The 25,463-nt window shown below is 45.0% G+C and overlaps 1 protein-coding gene across 1 annotated transcript in view; it reads right to left on the bottom strand.

The window, feature by feature from the left end:
- Nucleotides 1–25,463, bottom strand: part of Ephb1 (EPH receptor B1) — a 445,475-nt gene that overhangs the window by 36,287 nt on the left and 383,725 nt on the right. Inside the window, exons 11-12 of the mRNA XM_026789586.1 lie at nucleotides 23,457–23,704; nucleotides 14,454–14,669 (exon numbers count right to left, since the gene is read on the bottom strand). Coding sequence (XP_026645387.1) covers nucleotides 14,454–14,669; nucleotides 23,457–23,704 — 464 coding nt within the window. The remainder of the gene's footprint in view (nucleotides 1–14,453; nucleotides 14,670–23,456; nucleotides 23,705–25,463) is intronic.

The following is a 25,463-nucleotide window of genomic DNA, read 5'->3' as shown; positions in this document are numbered from 1 at the left end:
GTTCATCCTCTATTTATCTGCAAACACCCAGGCCAGCCCCTTCATTCTGGGCTCTTGAATCCTATGACTAGTTTTTCATATCTTAGCCTGACTCCAGGGTCCAATGGCTGGGGTTAAACCACTATGACCCACTTTGGACTGTTCACACAGTGTTCCTACAGCCATATTGGTTCATCTCTGCGTTCGTTCCTCCCAGGGTTCCCTTTGGCTCTTTCCGCGGGACAGCTGTTTCTTCTCACTGGTACTTACACAGAGGCTCCACCTATCCTCACTCCCACATACTTTGCACTTGCTGAACGAGGTGTATGTCCACCTCTAGACGATACCCTAGTCAACTCCTTCTCATCTCTGGGTCTCAGTCAAGGAATTTCACTCGTGATTCGCTGATACATGCTTGACAGTCTCCATGAGCATATGGAACAGTTATACTTACACAATGAATTATATAGTCATTTGATGTTTATTTTTGTATGCATGTGAGTATATATAAATGTATATATGCATTTGTGTTGGTTCACATGTACTGGTGTATGTGCCTGCCTGTGTGTGTACGTAGGTCATAGAATGATCTTGAGGGTCATTGTCAGGAACATCATTCATCTGTTTTGACACCAATTAGGCCAGAATGGCTGGAAATTGAGCCCCAAAGATCCTCTTGCCTCTTCCTCCCCAACACTGGGATTGGAGATATGTGCCAGCACGTGTGGCCTTTTTACACAGCTCTGGGGATTGAACTTGGGTCCTCATATTTGTGAGACAAGCACTCTCTGCCTGAACACTCCCCCCTTTGCCCCTCCTTTGACTTGGAATGGAACTTGAGGACTTGTGCCAGAACCATACCTGTGATGCTTTGCACATGTTAGGTGATGTCCCTGTGTTAGCTTCAGAGAGACTAGGAGAAGCTGAACTCCCATGTGATCACACACATATCTGGGGTCCTGGCTCCCCATACCAGCTTGTGTACACTACATACCCACCGGCCTAGAGCAGAGAGGGGCACTGGATGAGAAACCTGACCAGCCCTGGATACTGACGGGCTCAGGCTCTGAAATTCCATACTGATCCCACCCCAGCTAATAATATACAGGGCCTGCTAAGAATAATTACGCCGAGTCTTTTTCAAAAGGCCACTCCAGTGAGGTCCTGCTGTCCCTATATGTGCATCTGCTGGCAGAGTGACCCAGGGAGGGATCAGAGGGAGGAGGAGGAGACAGGAAAGAATTATTTGAGTGACAGAGCACGGGGCAGAATGACATTTGAATTATTCTTCCCTCCAATTAATTAATGCCAGAGAAGAATGTCCAGGGAACCGGGGCTCTGGTTGATTCTGTCTGCAATTAAAGGGTCTCCCCATCTTTTCTTTGCTTGTCTTCATCCTCTCCATTTTCCCACCTACCCAGGAGACGGAGCTGATTCCCAAGCCAAGAGACTGAAAGAAGAGCTAGAAATCACTCTGAAAGTGGCCTCACGGGGAAGCTGCATCAGAAAGGGAGAAGTAATGATTTAGATGTAAAACTGCCAGGAACAGAGACTATGAGAAAAAGCTGGGCCAGGGCCCCTGGACAAAGCCACAGATACTGTTCTTTCTGAACGAAGCAGGTCGTGGCCAGAGTTCTATAATTTCCTTCCGTAATCCAGGTTGGCTTTGAACCCAGGCTCTGCTTGCTTCAGTCTCCTCTGTCTCCAGTGTGTTGGAATTAAAGGTATACACCACCATGCTGGGCTAGAGGCATCGTCTTTTTTTTTTTGATTTTCGAGACAGGGTTTCTCTGTAGCTTTTGGTTCCTGTCCTGGAACTAGCTCTTGTAGACCAAGCCAGCCCCAAACTCAGAGATCCACCTGCCTCTGCCTCCTGAGTGCTGGGATTAAAGGCGTGTGCCACCACCACTTAGCTAAAGGCAACTTCCTTAAGAGCTACAATCCAATGCAGAGGGCTGGGGATTTCTCCAGGAAAGCTTGCAGGAAGGATTGCCTTTGAGATAACTTTCTGCTTTCTCTGTGTCTTTTAAGTATTAAATATATTATGGGGGGGGGACTTCCAAAACCAACTACTAGAACAAGCAAACTCACTTTTTAGAAGTAATGAAAGGAAGTTATTACCAAATTATCGCATAACGTTTTAGCTTTTTGCTAAGAGCTACTTGGGATATGTGGGTGGTGATGGAGGTGTATGTTTCTGGACAACCCTGGGTACACGTGTCTATTTCTTTATGTGTACCTCTGTATTGAGTGAAAACCTGGGCATCACACGCTTCTTCAGTGGAAGCATGTAGTGTGCATGTGTATGTTTGTATGAATATGTATATACATATGTGTATAGTATTGATGGTATATGATGATATTCAGCCCAGATTTTGGAGAAAGTTCACAGATCTTTATATCCTAATCCTTTTTGCTCCAGAACCATGCAAAGCTTTACTGGCCCCTGGAGAAACACCATAGTCTGGGCAGCCTGGACCAGGAAAGCCCTGTTCCCAGCACTGCCCCTGCTGTTTCCAGTGAATGGTAATGGCAGTTTAAACCCATCTGACAGGAGGAAGACAAATGTCCCAGAGGCTAAGGCTTTGGCGCCCCTTGACTTCCTATCTTTGAGCCCCTTCTCTTAAACACACCTAAACAATTTCTGTTGACAGAGCAGAATTTTCTGTCAAAGACAGGTGTCCTGAGTTACTGTGTTAGTCAATTTTCTCTGACTGTGACAAAATACCAGCGATAAACAACTTCAGAGAGGGAAAGGTTTGTTTGAGTTCATGGTTTTCAGGGGTTTCAGTCCATGGTCGTTTGGACTTATTGCTTTGTGCCTGTGGTAAGGTCAAACATCATAGGAGAGAGTACACACTAGCCCAGAAGTAAAGGCAAGAGAGAAAGTGGCCAGGGTCCCAACATCCTTCTTCAAGAGCATACCCAGTGACACAATGCTCTTCTACTGGGTCCTAGCTCCTAAAATTTCTACCACCCCAAACAACTTCAGTATCTAGGGACCAAACCTTTAACACAGAAGCTCTGGGGACCATTTAAGAGCCAAGTCCTAACAGCTACATTCTTCCCTTAAAGACTGATTAACACCATGATGAGGCCAACTAAATGCCATACAAGGGAACTCCTTCAGTTCAGTTCTGATGGATTGGGGAGATGAGGGAGCATTTTTTTTCTGATGGATGTATGACAATGAAAATGATGGCAACATTAGTAATTTATCTATTTTTGAGGCTATCATATGGACTGCTCTCAAGACTGGAAGTGACTGGTATTGGTCTGTTTCTGATTCCTTACTATACATCTCCACGGACCCAGGCCTGAGTTAATGAACATTGCTTTTGTGTTTTTCCAAAGGGCTTTTGGTTGGGGGCAGGGATTCCGATATTGGGTGGGAAAATGTTACAGGATAAGAATAAGTTTCCAAGATTGAGGTTGATGTAGCTTTACTGTCTCCTCAGGTGTCAGTGATAACTGGTGGCTGGTGGGAAGGTTGTACCATAGGCACAAATGCTCCTAACTCTTAAAAAGACGCAGGAGTCCCAAGTAATATGCCGGCCTTCATAATTCCCTGGGCTTGAGGCACCACAGTACAAAGATGGCTGAAATTGCATTGCCTTTCCTTAGTAAAAACTTGGTACAATATTTACTTTGATTTTTAAAAAATAAGGTGTGTTGACTAGTTTTATGTCAACTTGACACAAGCTTGACTCCTCTGAGAGAATAGATCCTCAGCTGAGAGAAAAAAAAACTTCCATAAGATTGAGCTCCAGGCAAGCCTGTAGAGCATTTTCTAGATTAGTGATTGATGGGAGAGGGGCCAGTCCATTGGGGGTAGTATTATCCCTGGATTAGTGGTCCTGGGTTCTATAAGAAAGCAGACTAGGAAAGTCATGGGGAGCAAATCATAAAGCAGCACTCCTCCATGGCCTCTGTGTCAGCTCCTTCCTCTAGGTTCCTACCCTGCTTGAGTTCCTGCCCTCACTGCATTTGATAATGAATTTATGTGGAACTGTGAAGGAAATCCACTCTTTCTTCCCCCAAGTTGCTTTGGTCATCGTGTTTCATCACATCAAGAGCAGCCCAAACTAAGACAAGTTGGTACCAGGAGTGGGGTATTGCTGTGACAGACCTGAGCATATTTTGGGGAAGGTAGAAGAAGGACTTTATAACTTTGGGCTAGAAAATATATTGAGTATTCAAAGCTTGGTGAACTCTTCTATGAGAAGTCAAAAGATAAGTGTGTTAAGAGAAATACAGACAACAAAGGCCTGACTTTTGTGAAATTTCAGAGGGAATCAAAGACTCTATGGTAACCATGTGTATGAAGAATGTGTAGTGTCTAGTCAGCTGGAGCTGAAGAACCAACCATGATTAACAAGAGACCAGAACCACTAAAGCAAAAATCTTTGCTTTACTGGGACAGTTGATGCTGGTTATCCGGGGCTGAGAAAGGTGATTAATAAGAGAGCAGCATCTGTGAGGTGAAATCTTCTGGAAATGTTTCCTGAGAGTCAGCACACAAAAGCTGTGTTCCAGAGGTGGATAAGGTTGTGCCGCACACTGGCAGCCAAATTTCATGTGTAAAAGTCACTCGAGTGGTACTGGTTTTCAAGGCAAAAAGGGATCATGAAAAGCAGCTGAGGTCTGGCACTGTGAGGGTGAAGGTAAAGCTTCAGTAGCTGTTGAAAACCCAGGATGGAAGGGGTCATTTAAAGAAGCTGAAGCTTGGCACCATGAGAGTCTAGGAGAAGCTATTGGTGGAAGGGCAGTCCAGTGGCGGCAGCAGAATACAACATCCTAGAGATGACCACCAAGAACAGCGGTAGTGACAGAGAGGAGGCTGCCCAAGTTTAGAAGACAAGTTGCATGTGTCGTGCAGGGCAGAGCTGAAGAAGTGACCTAAGCCCCTCTGAAGGATCTCAGAAGATGGGGAGTGAATCCCAGCCAGGGGAAAATGAGTTATTTTATTGTTGGAGTTTTTGCTTTGTTCAGATTATGACTGCACCCTGGTTCTTCCCACTTGAAGTGAGAAAGTATTTCATTTAATTTTGATTTTTATAGGATCCCACAGCTGAAAAAAACACTGAACTTTTAAAGGAGATTTTGGAACTTTAAAAAAAAAGAGAGAGAGAGAGATTGAATATTTTAAGTTTTGGGGGTTTTTTTTGTTTTGTTTTGTTTTTTTTTTTTGATTTTCGAGACAGGGTTTCTCTGTAGCTTTTTGGTTCCTGCCGAATATTTTAAAGAAACTGGAGTTTTAACATGTTTGAATTTGTTTTTATTATGATATCTATTTATGTTTTATACTGTGATTATTAATATTAATGTGTAATCTTTGGGATAAATGTGAAAGAAAAAGTTCTAACTGAAAGTTATGTGATTGTGTGTCAAGTTTACAAGGGATCAGTTGTGCAAAGTCTGCCTCCCCCTTCGACATGAAGCAAGACCTCTGAGATGGAGACACAGAAATCCGTGTCTGAGAAACCTCTTGGGAGTTGCAGTACACCTCAAGTTGTGAGAACCATCGATGTCTGTTGACACAAGCGTGGTCACCTTCCCCCTGCTCTCTTCAAAAGTCTCCCTACTGATTCCATCACAGGGGCCTTCAACCTTTTCCCTGTGAATATGTGTCTGGCCATGGGTGGGGAAGGTAAGGATGAAAACGCCCTCATGGTGGCTTTCCTAGCAACAGTATAAGCTGTGGGCGGAGCAGGTCTGAGAGGTTATTACCAGATTATCAAATGACTTCTTAGAAATCTCACAAAATCCTGCAAACTCTGGAAGGGTGGGGATGCAAGCCAGGTTCACAGAATATCACATAGTCCAAGTCTGGCATTCTTTCTATCATCTCAATTATTTCTTCAACTAGAGTTGGAGAGTTAGCTCCAGAAGGATCCTTTTACCCCCCAGTCCATACAGAAGTAAACTGGGCAGGGAAAATCATGAAATAAAGACACGTTTTGTGAAATGAAGAAATCTAGATCTAGTGTGAAATCAGTTGTGGCTGGCATGGGTGATTCCCTGAAAATGCAGTTGTTACAGACTGGATCATAAATGTCCCCCAGAGATCATGCTTCTTCCATGCTCTGTTCGAGACCAGGGCTGGGAAGTGACTGGGTGATGAGGGCTCTGATTTTATTAGTAGACAAATTTATTATAGATTCAGAATTTAATGGGCTCTGGTGGAAGGGTTTTGTTATGTAAATGTTCTCGTTTCCTCTTTGTTTCCCTGATGCTATGAGGTAAGTGGTTTGTTCCATCCTCAGTGAGTGATATCTGGCCTAATCCCAGACCCATGGTGATGGAACCAAGAGACCATGAACTGGCATCCCTGAATCTATCAGCCAAACAAAGCTTTCCACTTTAGAAGTTAATTGTCTCATTTTTAACTTTTATTATACTCATTCAATTATTTATTTAGTGTCATGTGTGTGAGTATGAAGGCAGAAATCAGAGCAGAACTTGTAGAAGCTGATTCTTTCTTTCTACCATGTGGGCTCTCAGGACTGAATTCAGGTCTTAGATGATTACCCACTGAGCCATCTTGCCAGGCAGTATTTCAGTTATTTTGATACAATTAGCAGGGTTGTAAAGATGAAGGCTGCAGCTAAGACAATAATTCACAGGCACAATGGATAGCGCAGAGGCAATGGGGAGATGCTGCTGCTGACCACACTATAACTGGATGAACAATTTATCACAGGGGAGCAAGGCATCTGCAGAACACATAAAGGGTGTCCCTGGTTCCATGGGGAAGATAGACTCTTCTGCTCCATGCCCAGCCAGTGCGAGGGATGATTCTGATGCAAATGGGCCTACTCTGGAGCAGATGTAACCTGCACGCTGTCCAGGCAGTCAGTGTAGAAAAAGAGGGGCAACCACAGGGCAAGGTAGTACCCGAGAAAGCACAGAAAAGGAACAAGGATCGCAGAAGGAAGAAAGCTCAGAAGATAACTTCTGCCTCCTGCTCAGAGGAACAGATGCCCCGGGAACAGCTCCTCCTGACATTCACAGATGGGGACAGAGGCAGGGCAGACATCAGCTGGCGTAAGAAGTCAAGGAGAAGGGGAAGGCAGGAGAGCCTGGGAAGGAGGCGAGCTTTAGATGTGGAAGGGACACCGAGTGTGCGAGAAGCAGCTGCTGGAGACCAGAGGAAGGAGAGCAAAGGGGAAGGGCAGAGGAAGCTCGGAGGAGCTCTGAGAAGTTTGTGCAATTCATGATGAAACAGGGAAGCCTTGAGGGAGCAGGACCTGGAGAAGCAGGAGCATAGCTAGCTGGAGACTTCTTAGAGAGGCAGCCCAGGAGGGATACTGCAGGACGGGACCACTGACACTACTTTCGCAGAGGAAACACATCTGAATACTAAGGAGGAGGATTGTGGTCACTAGGGGACAAGCAGGGCTTCTTCCCATGCATCAAAATAGAAGAAACACTGCTGCATGGGACAGAACTTTTTGTTTCCTGAGCATAAAGCCTCCATCCAGAAGTCTCTGGGATTCTGTTGTCTGCACACCAATGTCAAAGGTTAAAGGGTGGAGATCAAATTTAGGAAAGAGTGTGAGACTCAAAATGCAAAAACATTTGTCACAGGTGTGGCACTTTTCCTGAGCTGCATGGGCTGTGTTCTAAGCTGGTAACATTATCCAGAACCAAGTAACAGGAGAGTAAGGTCTGTGAGTCAAACCTTGAGAACTGGTCCTGAACAGTGCAGAGGAGTGTTTGTTGAGACACACACTGCAGAACGCAGACATATATCTGCCAAGAAATAACATCTGTAGATGGCACAGGCATTCAGAGCCCAGTGCATCTCGTTTTTCTGTTCGCCATAACAGGCAGGAATATTAGGAGCTGCTCAAAACTCTTTCCTAGGTTAGTGAATTTATTGCAACCGCAAGAAAGCACAAAGGACCAAATTTTATCTGTTCATTATTGTGGGAGCCTGTTGGGAAGGAAATGCTCCTGGGGCTAGAAATAGCAATTTAAAGTGGAGAACAAACACCCAGAGAAAAAGACTAGGGTGGAGACAGACGTCAGAGCGCCAGATGAAAGATGAGGGCCTAGGAGGAAAGACTAGAAAACTCTAATAGCTATTAATGAGGTCCTCACTCACGAAGAAACACCAGGTGAATTAGAAGATGATGATGCTAACGGGGCCTTGAAAGAGCTATGTGAAAGAGAATTAAGGTAGAGAAGACTGTCTCGTAGAACTGGCACTAAGGGCATGAAGCTGCAAGCTCCACTTTTGATATGGGAGTGGATATGCTTCTTATAAACAAAGCCTCCAAGGCATAATAATGAGTATAATTGAAGACAGAAAGGGAAGGGGAAGAGGGGAGAAGAGGGAAGGAAGGGAAGATTTCCCAAACTTTCTGGAAACTGAACAGCACAAAGCTATACCTTCTGCAGTTTTGCCTATGGGCAGCCTGAGTTTGTGCAGTCTGCTCATGCAAGAACAGCAGGGGACACCTCACCAGTTTCCTGGGTGGGAGAATCAGGGACATGTGGCTCACTTACATGGGAAAAGGCAGTGAAAAGGTGCCAATCCAAGGACAATGTAGTTAGGAAAAAAAGACTCTAGAGTAACTGTTCCAGCCATGTTCAGTGATGTAAGGGAAATTCCTTGAATGACAGAAAAAGTGAAACACTTTAACCAAGAATTATGAGGCACAGAAACAAATTAACTAGACACCACTGAAGTAAAGTTTACAGAATTGGAAAAGTCCAGTCCTAGGAGATACAGAAGCTAAAAAATAAAAAAAAAATGTGTAAATATGGGTGAAAACTCCCTGAATATGTGAATTATCACAAATATACAGATTTAAGAAGCCTATAAAACCTTAATTGAGGTAAATTTTGGAGGGAGGATCCATTTCTAGGTGCATCTTAGTGAGGGTAAAGAAACCAAATATTGAGAGGATCACTTGAACACAACCAGAGAAAAACATTATACAATATAGTGGGAGAGAGAGAGAGAGAGAGAGAGAGAGAGAGAGAGAGAGAGAGAGAGAGAGAGAGAGACAGAGAGAGACAGAGACAGAGAGAGAGAATCTCAAAAGATCACATATCAGCCACCCACTTAATAAAATGAAGTAAAACATATTATAATTTTAGTCTGTTTCCTCCTGATGTAAGTCATGGCATACATATTATCTACAAACATCAGTTACATGATTCCCAACATTCTCTGCAAAGTTACTTTGTTGCTTTTTTATTAAATGAATACGGTGTGTGCATGCATGCACACACATGTATGCACATGTGAGGTCAGACACTGGCTACCAGTGTCTCCCTCAGTCATTCTCTACCTTGTTTTTTTTGTTTTGTTTTGTTTTGTTTTGTTTTGTTTTGTTTTGTTTTGTTTTGTTTTGTTTTGTTTTCTGACGAGGACGTCTGATTCTGCTAGCCTGGCTGCTCAGAAAGCCCCAGGGATCTGTCTGTCATTCCTTGCCAGCACTGGGGTGAGAGTGTATGCAGCCACACCAGCTTTCACAAGAACGCTGGTGAGCAAACCCAAGTCCTTCTGCCTGGACACAAGTCCTGTAGCAACAGAGCCGTCTTCCTGGCCTCTAAATCAGCAGTTGGAAAGAGGCCATTTGAAGCTAGACAAAAATACACTCTTCTCCCCAGGTTCTCCTCGGGTTTCAGTACCCACTTATGTTTTTTCATCAGAAATAACCATTGATTGACAGCTGCCAACTAGTAGTTTTCTAATACTTTTCTAATAATTTTTTTCCTCTTGCCCTATCAGTATAGCCTTATACTACCTATCTTATTAGATGAATTATAATCTATTACTGTCATCTTGCATTTTATATTTAAGGTTCAAATGATCTCAGTTTAGACTTGGGACTATGCTTTAAGCTGGATATTTTGGATTTGGGGGGGGCACCTCTTCATCATTATTTAAATTTTTTTTTACCTTTTCATACACATGCATGCCACACATGCACACGCATGCACACACAGACACACACAGTGTGGTGGTGACTCCTCTCGTTTTCCCTGCTGAGGCTCTGGAAGGGGCCGTGTCTCTGATGAGTCCTCGTTGCTTGAAGTGGGGTGGGTAAAAATGATCAAGATCTGAGAGCCAGGTGTACTCTTGCCGCATGGCTGCCACTGCTCCCAGGCATCCCCAGCCCTATTTATTGCCTGTCTCATAGTTCAACAAATGCGTCTGCTCAAGCTTAACACTGCACAATCCTTTCTGTCTTTCATGCTTTCCATGTGTGCAGTACTCTCCCGGGAGTCCTTATGTCCAGCTCACTTTTTAAGCAGTCACTGGAGTCGTGGTGCCCACACACACGGTGGCAATCTCCACGAGCTTATGATAGCTACTTTTGTTGGCCCTGGCAAGGAGTGTTTGGTGAAAGAAAGTATAGAGAAAACCAAGGAAGTCAAAAAAATTTTTAATATATGTAAACAGAGGAATGGAAGAAATTCAAAGGGACAGGAAGTTGGGGAAGGAAGTCAAGTTATTTTTCTCAAAGGCAAATCTATCACCTTTAGACCATATGTACGGACCTATATGCACATGCGTGGTGGTTTTCCACCATCCCAAGACTGTGAATTCTATCACAGGAGTCTGAGAAAGCCTACTGCTGTTGACCTCTTAGGTATTTTCTCATTCTCTAGTTCCCAGGAATGGTGGTCTCTACTCCAACATACTTAATTGTCTCTCTTGCCAGAGGACCTTTGGAGGCACTGCTTCTCTGCCTGTGTGCCCTAACCTGCCATGTTCCTTTGGGGAAGAAAAATGCTGTACTCTATTTTTGCTCCTCCAGAGTAATATGTTGAAGTCCAAATCCCCAGTGGGATGATATTTGGAGGCAGGCTTTTCAGAGATAAATATGGTTAGAATTGGACCGTGAAGATGTAGACCACATAATGGATGAATCCCCTCCTAAACTGTGGAGAGGTGTGAGCACTCTCTATCTCTCTAGTGAACACACCAAGGTATTCAAGGAGAGGGTCCCTACCCAGAGCCTGAGCAGACTGTTATCTTGACTCCAGATACTCTAGCTTCCAGAGCCAAGAGGAAAGAATGTTTGCTGCTTAAGCTACCCAGCCAGCGCCACTTCATCAGCAGCCCGAGTTGACTAAAGTTAACTTATTCTTCAGATATGATAGAACACCACCATCTCCCCCTCTGGAAGTCCTCCCTAAGCCCTAGCCACTGTGAGCACAGTGTATTCTTCACTGTTTTCTTTATGCTCTTATAGCAGATCGCTGTGCTGTTATCGAGCATGTGTCTCATGAATGTCCTTGTCAACACTAGACTTGAGGCATTGTGAAGCAGCAGCATCTCGTCTAACCCTGATTATATGCTTATGTGATAAAGTACTGACACACAAAAGATGTTCAATAAATGCTCAGCTCTTGAATAAATTAGTATTTTCGAAGTATTATCTTATTTAATTGACAAATATGTTCATTGTTTCTATTTCTAGGGAAAGGCAAACAGAAATGCCATGGGAAATATAATGAGTCAAGCGGACATATGGCCAGCACCTGAGAGCTCTGAGGTCCGGAATCAACAGACCTTGTCATATAGAGGAAGCATTTATGAGAAAATCACTGTGGACAATCTAAGCAGTGTGTACAGTAAAAGAGTGTGGGGAGTCTTGCCTAAGAAACTTTTGCTGTAAGGTAGATGTATTTGACTCCATCACTACTAAGTGACCCGGAAGCATTAAAGTGTTGGTTCTTCCAAAGGTAGATGGAACTCCACTCAGAGACCAGTTGTAAATACAAACGTGTGTGTGTGTGTGTGTGTGTGTGTGTGTGTGTGTGTGTACCCAGACAAGGGCATTTTAAGTATCACTTTAAAAGAAAAGAAATGTAAGACTAGTCCAAAAAATGTTTTTAAGAGAAGGATGGAAGATAATTTGTTTCTTCCACATAGTAAAACTTTCATTAAAATTTTGTTATATGAAGTTTTCTCAAGTCATTATGACTATACCAATAGGAAGAAACACTGGATAAACAGATCAACAGAACCAAACAGTGGACAGAAGGAACTCATTGTTAAGGATGAGTTCAAAACAATAATATTTTGGAAATAAAGTATCGAATGCAGTGGCATAATTGTTCACCTCGACAAAGCTAAGTAAGATGTGGCTTTCCAGTCCATATTTAAAAATATGCTCCAGAATATTCCTGGTGTCTGAAAACAAGACAATGGAAAAATAAATACTAAATTCAACAGGAATAAGCTCCTATTGCACATAGCAAGAAGAGTGACTCTCTCAGACACGATATAAAGGGAAACAACCAGACATTCAGAAGTGTGCCCTATATGGTTCCATTTCTAGGGCAATCTAGATTGACTATGAAATTTTAAATATAACTATGAAATTTTAAATATACATGCATGTATATACATATAAGCAAATGAAAATCCCAGAGCAATAGTTGTGTCTGAGTGTTTTGGGCACGTGGGGATTGACCAGAGGTGGTTGGCACATGGAAGAGTCTCCTGGGGGATGACTAGATTCTTTATCTTGTTAGAAGTTTGACTGATACATCGCTATACATTTGTTGAAATTCCAAATTTGTACTTAACATGTGCACACCACTGTGTACAGAAACAAAAGGTAAGCATAGACAAAAATGACACCCAGACAGAGGTAACAAACCAGAGTTAGATGGTGAAGAACATACAGCAAGATACTCCTTCTGTGATCTACAAAGGATCTATATGAATATTTTTGGTCAACTTTTTTAAAGTTCTATGTATGTCTGAAATTTTTCTGAAAGTGGTAAAATAGTTTCAGGTGTGCTATTTACATATGGTACAGGCATCAACAACACAATTGTACTGAAAACTCTGAGAAACATTGTGTAATTTTGTACAATAAGAACTTTAAGAGTAAACCAGAGCCCTAGGAAGACAGAGAAGAAGTGATGGCTATTTTTGACTACTTATGTCTCAGTGGCTTTGCAGATGGGATGATGCCACATACAATTGGGAAACAACGGGTGGGCATCTAACTGTGTCATATACCATCATGGGGTAACATTCCCAACATAAACACCAGCAAGCAACCCAGTGAAAAAAGTTAGATAAAGACACAACAGAAGAGAGAGAAATGAGTTATGGCAATTGTATAAAAATGCAAATTAAAGCAAAATGAGGTGCCCATATTTTGCTATCAAATTAGCATAATTTCAAAGATTGCTAACCTCTAGTGTCGCTCAGGATGCTAGGTGATAGACACACTCCCAGGAGAGTATGAATATTCACTACCTTTTAGAAAAATCAGTCTGGAAGTAAAAAAAAAAATCCCATGGGGTGCAAAAGAATTCAGATAAATGAGTACAGTGTGGTCATAGAAAAATGTGGAAGGAGACACATCTAACTTCGAAATGACGCCTCCAGGAAGAGGTTGGAACACTTTGGCCTGAGTGTCAAATTTGGCTACTCTCATGTTTATAGCTCAGAATGATGCTCATCATTTTTCAAAGCATCACACTGCAAGTGGTTACATAATTCTTTACATAATTCTCCACTGTGTCTGTTGGCCAGGTGGCCTTTGAAGGTGAAGTTTATGGACTCCTACCCTGGGGAGTCATCATCCATTAATTAATATTTGTACTTGCCTCTCGGTATTATTTTAATTTCTACATTTCATTTTTGAGGTTTAAAGCAGATAGACCGGGAAGCAGGGAAAGATACTTCTGGGTCATGAATGTAGGTAGAAAATGAAGACACTAGCTAGAAACTAGCAGTTTGGGTCAAAGACAGGGGAGCCTTATAAGGTCAGTGGGCAGTGGAGGGAAAAGTGGGGAGAAGTTTCCTACGAGGAACAGAGGATCATGTTGGAATATTGAGGCATGGGGAGAAAGCCGTGGTGACTCTTCAGTTTCAGTCTCTAGTTATCTAGTGCCAGCTATGGAGATGGAGAGAGAGGAAGGTTAAACTGGAGAGTAAAGCCAGAACTCTATTTTGAATCTATCATGGTTCCAAGAGGAATTGTGTGAAGGAGGTAGTGGGATAGAGATTAAGCTACTCAGGATGTGGAGGGGGAGGCTGAGAGGAGATCAGATTTCAGCACTCGGTATAGAGCTGGTACTTAAAGCCCTCTGGATGCAAGATATGAAACGGAACCAGATTCTGATGATGCAACGCCCAGCTCAACTGGGAACCAGCAGCTCCAACTTTGCTTAGAGTTGCTTCCTGTCCAAAGATGTCTCTGATGCCACTCTCCCTTATCTGGATTCTCTAAATTCATCTGTTCCAAATTGCTCTTGCCGCTGGCTACGGGAACACTGGTGGCTTCCAAGTAGATACCAGCTCTTTCTGCAAAGCTGTGGTGGTCAAATCTTTGCCCAGACACTGGCTGCTATTTCTACTAGATGGATAAGTGTCCGGCATCTGTCTCCCTAAGTGGAAAAAGACTCAACCACAGGTTCTGAGATACCTTTAGCCATCACTGGCACATGTCACACTTTCTCTGAGTGGACTAAAGACTCACCAAGGAGCTGGTGTAGGTGGGATCTGAGGTGTCATCCTGGAGGTAGCGAGAGAGGCCAAAGTCGGACACTTTGCACACCAGGTTGCTGTTGACCAGTATGTTCCTAGCAGCCAGGTCCCTGTGCACATAATTCATCTCAGATAGGTACTTCATGCCAGCAGCGATGCCCCTCAGCATCCCAACAAGCTGGATCACGGTGAACTGTCCATCATTTTGCTGTGATAAGACAAAAAAGGAGATCAGGATCAAGACGGGCTTCAGTGACTAAACAGGAGCCTCGACAGCATGGCCGATGGCTTGTCAGCCCTCTGTCAGCACCCAGCAGTCAGCTCTCCACTGCTTCCTCCTGTTCCTCCCACCTCCTCATCTCTTTCCTTGAATGCTCTGCCCTCTTCTTGCCAAGCCCTGTCGATTTCATCTCCAAATTACATCTCAAACCGTCTACTCCTCTCCCTTTCCACTGCCACCATTCCAAACAAGTCATCGCCATCCATCACCTGGAACAGCCTCCTGCACCTGCCCCCCTACAATCCATTCTCTCCATGGCAGCCAGGGCCATCTTTTCAAGACATAAATCAGGCTTTGTCACTCCCTGGCTTAAACTCTCTAATAGCTTCCCACTGCATTAAGGGAAATCTCCCAACTACTCAGTACAGCTTAGGAGACCCTAGGGACCAGCTACTACCTCGCCTTAGGCCCTAGGCTCACACACTCATGCTGCATGAAACCACAGGGACTGGAGAACTCTGGGTTCGGACTTGCCCTGGAGCTTCAAAGTACCATTTCTTCTGTTTCTTTCTCTCTAAGCCCATCCCTATGTGCCCTTTGTTTTCTGCTTAACTGTTCCTTCCTCAAAGATGGCATCGTTATGACTCCCCCTTCCCAAAATGTAATTAGTGCTCTCTAAATATTATTTTCAGATGTGTTACTGTATTGCCTTATATTTTACAAGTCTGAACTTGGTGGATGTGGGTGTGTGTGACCTTCTGTCTTTGGTGTTTGACTCCAACTCTTTGAGCACAAGAACTTGTATCTCTTGAGGTCCCTATAGTATTTTCAGTACTGAAAACTTTAACAGAAAATAGAAAAAGGAAGAAAAGGAGGAAAATGAGGAGGAAGAGGAGGAGAATGAGGAGGAAGAAGAAGAGGAAGAGGAAGAGGAGGAGAAGGAGAAGAAGAAGAGGAAGAGGAGGAGGAGGAGAAGGAAAAGAATAAGAGGAAGAGGAAGAGGAGGAGGAGGAGGAGGAGGAGGAGGAGGAGGAGGAGTCCCAACACCTTACAAAGCATGAGTAGTTGAGTGACCAGCATCACTCGGTATTTTCCAAACTCAAAGTCTCAGGCACATTCTTTGAATTTTCTGAGCTGGAACACTTTACTTTGCATAACTAACTTCACCTCACAGGGATCAGTGGGGGCTGAAGTTCACACGTAGTGTCTGGTACCTGGAGCCATGCTAGTGTCCCCCAACATTCCAGGTGCTCTCTCATCACTGGTGGACTCACAGTTTCAAGCATGAATGCCCTCCCCATTAGAGAGATTTTTCCAACAAACAGAATGTGTGTCTTCCACTAGCCACATAGAAATTCCTGGGTCTTGCCTCTGCAGACAGTGGTTAAATCAGTGGGTCCTGAGCCAGGCTGCCAGGAACTTCCCTTCCTACTTAGTTCAGCCTCAGTTTCTCTCCAAAGGGTAGTAAGTTGTATCCTATATCAATTAGAGCACACAGTAAACATTGGAGGAGAGGTGGGAGGAAGCAGGGCACCTGAGGTCTAGCCTAGTTATTGTTGAACACAGGGACTGGGTAAGTCCACATGTGAAGTCCACAAGCGTAAAGTGTGAGGAGCCCCTTTGTATGGAGCATCTACTGGATAGAGTATACAATACATCCACATCTATTATCTCATTGCAGCACGGATGGGAATGCCATTCTTTCACCTACTACAATGAGAGTTACTTTTTCAGAATCTGTCAGTAGCCAATGATTCCCTGGGGAAGGTGTATTGGTTGGTTTTATCAACTTGATACGAATCTAGACATCAGAGGGAACTGCTCCCATCTGATTGACCTGTGGGCATGACAGTGGGCAAACATTTTCTTGATTAATGATTATCGTGGATGGCCTGTCCCACTGTGGATTGTGTCACTACTGGACAGGTGGTTCTGGGTAGTATAAGGAAGAAGGCTGAGCAAGCCATAGGGAGCAAGGCAGCAAGCAGCTTTCCTCCACAGTTTCTGCTTCTGCTCCTGCTGGAATTCCTGCCTGGATTCTAACCATGAAGGACTGTGACCTTCTAAACAAGCAAACTAGGACCCACCCCACGGGCCAGGCTGCTGCTGACTAACTGGTAACCACCTCCCCACCTGCCCGGAATGCTTTTTCTGTGACATTTTCTTCTAAGGACCTAAAATAAAAGTACAGCATTGCTTTGTGGAAAGACTGACGGATTTGCTCATTTGCGAAGGATGAACGTACCAGGGATGGTTCAAATCCTCCTCCCGAGTGAACTCCCATCAGCACCTTCTCCAGAAGCCAGCACGTCTTTTGGGAGCACCCGCATTTTCCCTATCTCTGAGAGAGCTGCCTCCTCAGAAAGTCCCTGTGCAACTTCTGTAAATTATAAGAATGCTTCCCAGCTTCAAGTCACGTGGGCTGGATTTTTCTTTAAATTCCATTTTTCATTTCTTCTTCTTAAGTGTAGGTGACACGCTAGTGAAAAATTGGTATCTCACTAAAGATTCCATTCTGGGGAAGGGCAGTGGGGCTCACACACAGTGAGAAGGCTGCTGGCAAGCCTACAAGGCGAGGTAACTGTACTTTTGCTTAATTTCATTGCAGCTCTCCTGGTTTTGCCTTGTGGTTAAAATTTAGACCAGGCATCGCTATAGTCTCCATGGAGAATAGAGGCTGGAAGTGGTTAAAAGCTGGGTGTCTGGAGAGATACAGTTTGGACCCTGAGCAAGTGATTTAGCCTCTGGAGAGGTGACCCCACACCTTGAAGAGCACAGGGTTATCTCTTCCTGGACACTGTGGGGGTTAAATGAGATCACAGGTCAGAGCTTTCTTTGGGGACCCTGTGATGCTCCGATGCCAGCATTGATCATTACACCCAGGAGCCAGGCCACCCTTTCCTCCTAGTCACCTCATTCATCCATGGACCTCAAGTGTTCCCACTGAGGGAGACCTGGGTCCAGCCCAAGGTTCCTCATGTTTTCCTGAGTGTGTGAGAGACACCCTAGGGTCCTCACTCTTGGGAAGCACAGCCCAGTAGTCTGAGCTTGGCATACAAAGGGTCAATACTGGTAACAGTTCCCTGATGCATACCCAGTGGTAACAGGGGTTGATGGAGACTTAATGACCCACGCTTCAAATCCAAATCAATTCGCAAATACCAGTGTCTTCCATTACTTGACTTAGAAATGGCAAATCAGACTTCCCAGAATATGATCAGAGCCTTCAAACTGGCCCTGGGCAGAAGAAAAGGCAGGCAATATTGTATTGTTTTCATAGAGAAGATAAAGGAAGTCCAGAGGATCTACGTGAGCAGACTTAAATCACTCTGGGAGGGTTTGAGTTATCACGGAAGTCTAAATCCGGAGTGGCAAATTACTTCTGTGCTGACAGTCCATCTCTGATCCCCTGGTAATGGCTGCCTTCCGTGGTATGGAGGGAAGGGCCGCAGAGGCTTCAAGGGGAGAAAAGCCCCCTGTGACTGATTCTGCTGCTGTTATCTGATCTCCGAACTCCTGTCTTATGCCTGGTTCCCTGGAATATGCTGATTCTGCAACCTATTTTTCTTAGGTGCTACAGGGTAAACATATCTCTATAGGAAAGGTCCTGACTGTTGGATATACTATCTTGGTGAAACCTAAGGCTACAAACACGCTATTTTTTTCCCTGATGTGTTTTACTTGATTTATTGGAATGGAGCATGTTTGGAGGTCAAAGGACAACTTGGTTCTCTCCACTACGTAGCTTCTGGGGCTTGAACTCAGGTGGTTAAGCCGGTGGCAAGCTCTTTTACCTGCGGAGCCATCTCCGGGGCCGTGGGAAATTATTTTGAGCGACAAGTATTATCCCTTAAATTACAGAGCGTGGTTGGCCACAGGCTTTGTAATTGCAGAGATAAGAACACCAGCATAGAAAATGAGCAAGGCAGAACCACCACCACCTGGTTTCTGGGCAACTTGGGGAAGCAGCAGGGCTCCATGCTGAGCTGATGGGAACAAACATGGAAGGAGACGCGGGCGGGCCTGATGGAGTGGTTTAAACTTCCTTCTCATTCTGAAGGGCTTTCTACTGAAATTGCTTTCCTGCAAATGCATGGAGTCACTTGCCAGCCCTCGTAGCAGACAGGGAGGATTTAGGTATTTCCACTTTCATTGACAAATCCACTTCAGGAAATGAAACCCTTATTTGATTTGTTTGAAGAGAATGAATCATAGATTCTTTTTTTAACTAGACGAGAACTTTCCAGCTCATCCAGCTCAATGCCTTTAGTTTATAGATTGGAAAATTGAGTGAACGGACTTGCTCCAGGCCAGAGGGTGACTCATAGCAGAAGCTGAGGCAGGGCATCAGTCTCGGGGCTTCCAATCTGATATTCTCTCACTAGTTGCTTCTTTCTAGCTTTAGCCTATGAGTGAGCTTCCCTGAGGAAAAAAAATATCTCATTTGACACCAGTCAGAGACTACCAGGTCTTTCAGATGTGGCCATCTCTGAGTGAACCAACAGGGACCACGAGGCTCTACTTTGGAGCTTTTGACCAGACATGGATCTGAGCTTCAGGGTTGGTTCTAAAGATTAGGGAAGAGCCATCAGGTGGGTGACATTAGAATTTTGGTACCAAGAAGGAACTCTTTCATTTAAAGCAATTAGCAATGAAGAACCACCTGTTGGGTATTCCCAACCCTTCTAGAAAATGGGAATTCCAAGTTCTGCCAGGACAAGGATGGAGAATGGGTAAAGATGAAGTGTAGGTCTCTGAGGCTCTGACCCAAGGCCAGAGTGGAGGCCCTCTCAAAGCTGCTAAGTCCAGGACTAGAGGAAAGGAAACAGCTGGGCAACACAAGGACTAACCCCCTTTCTCTATTCTTTGAATGGTGGTCCTAAAATTATCCTCCTTCCCAGAAGGTGGACTCTGTAGAACTGAACTGATGACCTATTTTTTCAATTTCGTCAAGTAGCAGATACATCAATTAATGTTGCTATGCTCCAGGGTTCAGTAGTAAGGCTGAAATTAGATTTATAGATTACCTGCCTCCATGAGGTGTGAACAGTCAGACACGCTCCGTTTCCCTGCTGCTCTTGGCACTGCCTGTTCTTGCTACCCCTTCCTAGTTGCGCCCTCACCTCTGGTTTTCTGTGTTCCTCTCTTGCACCTAGGTTTCCTTCCCCCACACATACAGCTTCACTATCACGAGAACCCCCAGTGTCTAACAAACCTACGTGTCCTGGGCCTGAGGCAGAAAATGCTGTGTCTCAGAGGAGTAGCGAGGTGTTGCTTTGATTCCCATAGGCTCCTAAAAGATGATTCTCCCTGTCCTATAAGTGACCTTGGGAGGAACTCTGATTCTTTCACCCCTCTGGTGACTTTCTCTAAGATAGAATCGAGTGACACCAAAGAAATGCGTGACTCTCGAGAGGGTGTTGAGGATGGTCCAGAAAATTCTTGCCTTTTTGTTCCTGTTCGTTTCACTGTCTCCAGAACATCTGACCATGAATGATTGCTCTAGGGAAAGCACAGAGCGTGTCTCGCTCTCATGTGTCACAAGATCTGACCATGAATGACTGTCCTAGGGAAAGCACAGAGCGTGTCTTGCTCTCATGTGTCAACAAGGACAAAGAATGAGATGCCACAGGCACACAGCATTTCTAGAACTCTCTTCCATGCTCTAGAAACAATTGTGCATGGTTTTCACTCAGCCCACATTTACCATGGGCCCACTGTGCCAGGCACTAGAGTTTCAGAACAGAGACGCAACCATTCCCTCAAGGAGGCATGGGTTTGAAACCCCAATTTACAGCCCTTACTCCATTCCCACTTCTTCAGCTCCTCCAACGACTTAGCTTAGGCAACGAGCATGTACTGCCCTGAAAAGCCAGCTTCGGTATTGTCAAAGTGCAGCTTCTGACTGAGCCCCACTGCCACGCCCACCCTGCTCCCGGGAGTGGGAGCAACTGTGCAACCATTGTAGATTGTGAGAAAGCCGTGCTTACTTTAACTTCTACACATACCAAGCTATCCCACAGTTCACCATTCGCTTCCCCACTGGTCTGACAGGCTCCCCGTGCTCTAGTCTCAGAGAGTTCTCCCTCTCCTTGATAGTCTTCCTGAAGAGGAAGACTCATTGTTCCAGCCTGTAACATCTCAGCCCTTCACTCATAGAAACAAAGTGTTCTGTGGGCAGGTAACAAGTGACAGCTCCTTTGAACATGCAGGTTCGAGGCAGGGAATGCAGCTGTGGTGGGCTGTATTCTGTAAGATGGGTATAGCAAGACCTCTCTCTCTCTCTCTCTCTCTCTCTCTCTCTCTCTCTCTCTCTCTCTGTGTGTGTGTGTGTGTGTGTGTGTGTGTGTGTGTGTGTGTGTGTGTACATATCTGTGGGGGCCAGAAGTCAACACTGGCTACCTCCCACAACCTTTTCCACTTTATTTTTTAAGACAAGGTTTCTCGATGAGCTCAGAGTTTCAACTAAACTAGCCAGCCAGCCAGAGAGCCTTAGGGTCCACATCTCCTTTCCCCACCCCAAGTCTAGTATTGCTGTTACAGATATGTGCCAATGCATCTGTTCACGTGGGTACTGGGGATCTGAATGCGGGTCCTCATCCTTATGCAAGCACACACTTTACAAACTCAGCTATATCCCTAGCCAGCTGAGACTAAAGTAGAAAATACTGGGTCATTGCCATCCCTGAACATGGGGACTGTTCTCCTTCCTTGGATTTTGATGGGTCTGTCACTGCGGTAAAAGTGACAATGTATGATTTCCAAGACACACAAATGGTGCAGCCTTCGCTGTCTCCTTGAAGGATGCTTGTCTTTGGAGCCAGCCTGTTCCAAAGATATTCAAGCAGGCCACCAGGGAAAAGGTATGGCTGATACCATATTTAACCTTCGTGTTAACACAAGAGTGAAGGAAACTTCAGACAGTCTCAAGCCGAGTCGTGAGCTGTTTCATATGACTCCACAACAAAGCAGGTGTTCTTTCCCACACCTGTGCCTCAGTGGCAGGCTCATGCATGTTGCTGTGTCATCATTTGGGTCTTGGGTGAAGAGTCATCAGGCATTAGAGCTGTATTCTTCTATTGCACAGGCCCGGTCATCACAGTGGGCCTGGCCAGAGCACTAAACCAATCAGTGTTTCAGGGTGAACAATGGTCCTTTGATCGACCACAGTTGCTGACTGGGTGTGGGGACACACACAGTCTGTTCACACAAAGTTCTCACTCAGAAGGCTCTGGCCAGTCTTTGATTCTGTTCCTAGACTCTCTGCTCCCAGACTTGATGTGAGATTCCCCTCTGTATGCTGTGAATACCATTGGTTAATAAAGAAACTGTCTTGGGTCTGTGCAGGGCAGAATAGAGGTAGGAAGGGAAAACTAAACTGAATGCTGGAAGAAAGAGGGCAGAGTCAGAGAGACTCCATATAGCCACTACCAGAGACAGACTCACTGGAACTTTGCTGTTAGGCCACGAGCCTCTTGGTAAATATAACATAATAGAAATAAGTTAATTTAAGATGTAAGAGCTAGTCAATAAGAAGATAGAGCTAACAGGCTAAGTAGTGGTTTAATTAATACAGTCTCTGTGTGGTTATTTTGGGACTGAGCAGCTGGGAACAAACAAGTGGCCTCGAACAACACACACTCACTAGATGTTCCCCCTGAGCCTCTTGGTCAGGCCTGATTCCTGGTCTAGGTTTGGCTATCGTCCACTCTCCAAATGCCTCTGTGATCTCCTGCAAGAAAATGGCTCCATTGTGAGCACAACTTCACAAGCACATGTCCTGACACGGATCCTTCATGGATTTCTCAAACAGAAGGCATTCAGGCACCTCTAGTTCTGCTGCAGGTTGGACTGGGGGATCACACCATTCTGTACAGATGTCAGGAAAGACTTCTGGCTGCCTGTGGTAGCCTTTCAGATGCCTCTTTGGATGTCAGGAGGCTCAGGAATTTTTCTAGAAGATGGCAACTCATTTTCTTCCTAACTAGCCAACTGAAGAGAACTGGCTAGGAGGCTGACGATGCTGGTGAGAGGTAGCCACTGGCATCTGCATGAGCCACACTAGGCCATGAAGTCTCTGAGAGTCTCTTTAGACTCAGTAACTCATGAAGATACCAGTGACCTCTCTTTACTTCCACCATTTTACTCAACCTAAAACATTTATTGAGGCCCGCCCCCACCAACACCCTCCCTCTAAGAAGACCTCAGATTCTGCTTTGTTCTCTCTTCTTTAAAAATATATATTTAATCTGAAATACACTTAATTAGAATATAATTACATCACTCCTCCCATTCCCTTTTCTCCCTCTAGCTCCTACATTCACGGTTCAGGGAACATGATGGAAGAACGGATGGACAGAAAGATTGTATGAGCCAGGATGTCAGGAAGTCTGCTCTGAGCCTGCCCCTTAGAAACATGAGGGCATAAACAAGACCCAAACAACAGTAGTGTCCAGAGACCTGCTAATGAGAGAGAGGGAAAACCTCACGGTGGGGGAGTCCCGTTCTTACACCAAGAACTACAGACTACTAAATGCTGCTGAGAGAGGGCGAATTAGCCTCTCCCACGTGTGAGTCCCTGATTGGTTGTACTGTACAAAGTCATTCTTCCCTTTCCAGAACAAATCTCTGCTAACCTTGCCAAGGTCAACACCTGCCTACCCGTGACCAGCCAGTCCTGAAGGCAGACTATCCTTAACACGGACACTTCTCCCCAGGACCTTTGCTCTACATCTGACAGTATTAACATCACCCATGCCCCTCCGTGGCTCTTACCCTGAGGAAAGAATCCAAAGCACCGTTCTCCATGAACTCCGTGATGATCATGACAGGCCGACTCTTGGTGACGACACCCTCCAGGCGGATGATGTTGGGATGGTCAAACTGGCCCATGATGCTTGCCTCACTCAGAAAGTCCCGACGCTGTTTCTCCGAGTATCCAGCCTTCAGGGTCTTGATGGCCACATAGATTTCCCTCTTGCCTGGCAGTTTCAAACGACCCTTGTACACCTCTCCGAACTCCCCTGAAACAGCAAGCGTGCAATTAGGCTCCTCATCCTTCTCAATCTGTGGAACCACAAGGGGAGGCATCTTACCAAGAACAATGGTGCTCCAGGTAGGATTGTGATTAGAGCGGAGAAATGGAAATTGGATTCGTCTCTATGTGACTGTGATGTCTAGGCTGTAATCAGTTCATAGGGAACACAGAAGGAATACTAAAGTACATCCCATGGGCCAGTTCTTAGAAATAGTTTGAGTAGACAAAGTGGAATTTTACAACATATCCAAGTTTGGGTTTTGTCCCACACTTAACGTGTGCGTGTGTGTGTGTGTGTGTGTGTGTGTGTGTATGTGTGTGTATCCCAGATGAAAACTTAAAAAGAAATGGTCAGATTGCTTTGGCAGAATCGTGGTTCATTTTCAGCAGAGTTGGTGCACAGATGTCTGGGCGATGGAGGGTGTGTGAGTACTGTGGCTGATGTTCCCACATTGAACATATGGGTGGCTACTGTGTCCTCCAGAAAGCAGGCCCTGAAAAGTTAGGAAACAAGCAGATTTATCCATGAAAGACAAAAGGGGAAGGAAGCAGGACTGGACAGCGAGAGCCCCAGGTCACAGCAAACCATATCCTGAGCAGACCTGACAAAGGCTAAGCCAGCCAAACAGACACATTCGTCACCCCAATCTCCCTGCCAGGCTCACTGGCTGGGGGCTGCTTAGAGGAACCGGGTCTCTGCAGAAAAGCAGGGGCAGACCCAGGGAGTGTTGCAGCCTGAGGCCTGGCAGCTGAACAGTAAGGCATTTCCCCACGTAGGCACAGGCTGAACACCTCTTTGGGTGTGCCATAGGATTTCAATGTCTTCTTCTTTTTTTCTTCCAGTAAAATCGCTAAGAGCAAAAACAATTTTGATGACACCATTTCATAGCTGTCTGAAAGAAGAAGGTCTTGCCTAATGCGCTTTCAAAAGTTATTTGATGGTTTCACTTGGTTTTGTGACTTCTACTTCTTTCCTGGAGAGTAGTTAAGTGTCTCCTTGCAAGGGCTTCAGTGAAATGCATTTCACAGGCCTGTCAGGAGAAACAGGGGCTTCTGTTGGGCAAACTTTCTTTTTTTTTACTTTAAGCTTCTGAAAGAAAAATGATAGCGCAAACTGTGAACAATCAGATAAACTCCCGGCCACATTGAAAAGACACGTTAACAGGCTCCTGCACTTTAGTCCGGCGCTCCTTTTACTTCCTGCGACAGAAAGCACTGGAAGAAAGCTACGTGAAGGTACTTTTATGCAAAACTGCCCTGAATTCTCCTGGACATGACACTATGTGGGGCTCCGGGAGAAGCCGGCGTAGGCACTATTAGGAAGATTTCATCCCAGACCTAATACTGAGATGGCTATCATTTGGAGCATTTGGCTTTGACATTGAATCATGTGCGGCTTTGGTGAATTGCTTGAGGTCAGACTGAAACTCTCTCAGATTTGAAGCTTGCACACCCGCTGGAGGACCTGGTGCGTGCCTGACATGCCAACGAAAGTCAGAGTGTCGTATGCATTGTTATTTGCTTGGCCTTTGCCTCGTCCACACTCTGACCGTCAACTACTGGGATTTTAGCACTGCTTCATCCCAAAGAAACCTAAGCAGTGGTGCTTAACACCATACGTAAAGGCGGCTCAAGGAGAAGGATCTCAGCTCAAATCACCTGCAATGAGATAAAGAAGCCTGCCATGGTGGCACATGCCTGTAGGAATGCCAGGGAGGTGGAGATGGGAGGATTTCCTAGGACTC

The sequence above is a fragment of the Microtus ochrogaster genome, unplaced genomic scaffold (assembly GCF_000317375.1).
Source record: "Microtus ochrogaster isolate Prairie Vole_2 unplaced genomic scaffold, MicOch1.0 UNK24, whole genome shotgun sequence".
Classification (NCBI taxonomy): domain Eukaryota; kingdom Metazoa; phylum Chordata; class Mammalia; order Rodentia; family Cricetidae; genus Microtus; species Microtus ochrogaster.
Note: the sequence above shows the minus strand (reverse complement) of the source record. Positions and strands in the feature narration are given on the sequence as shown.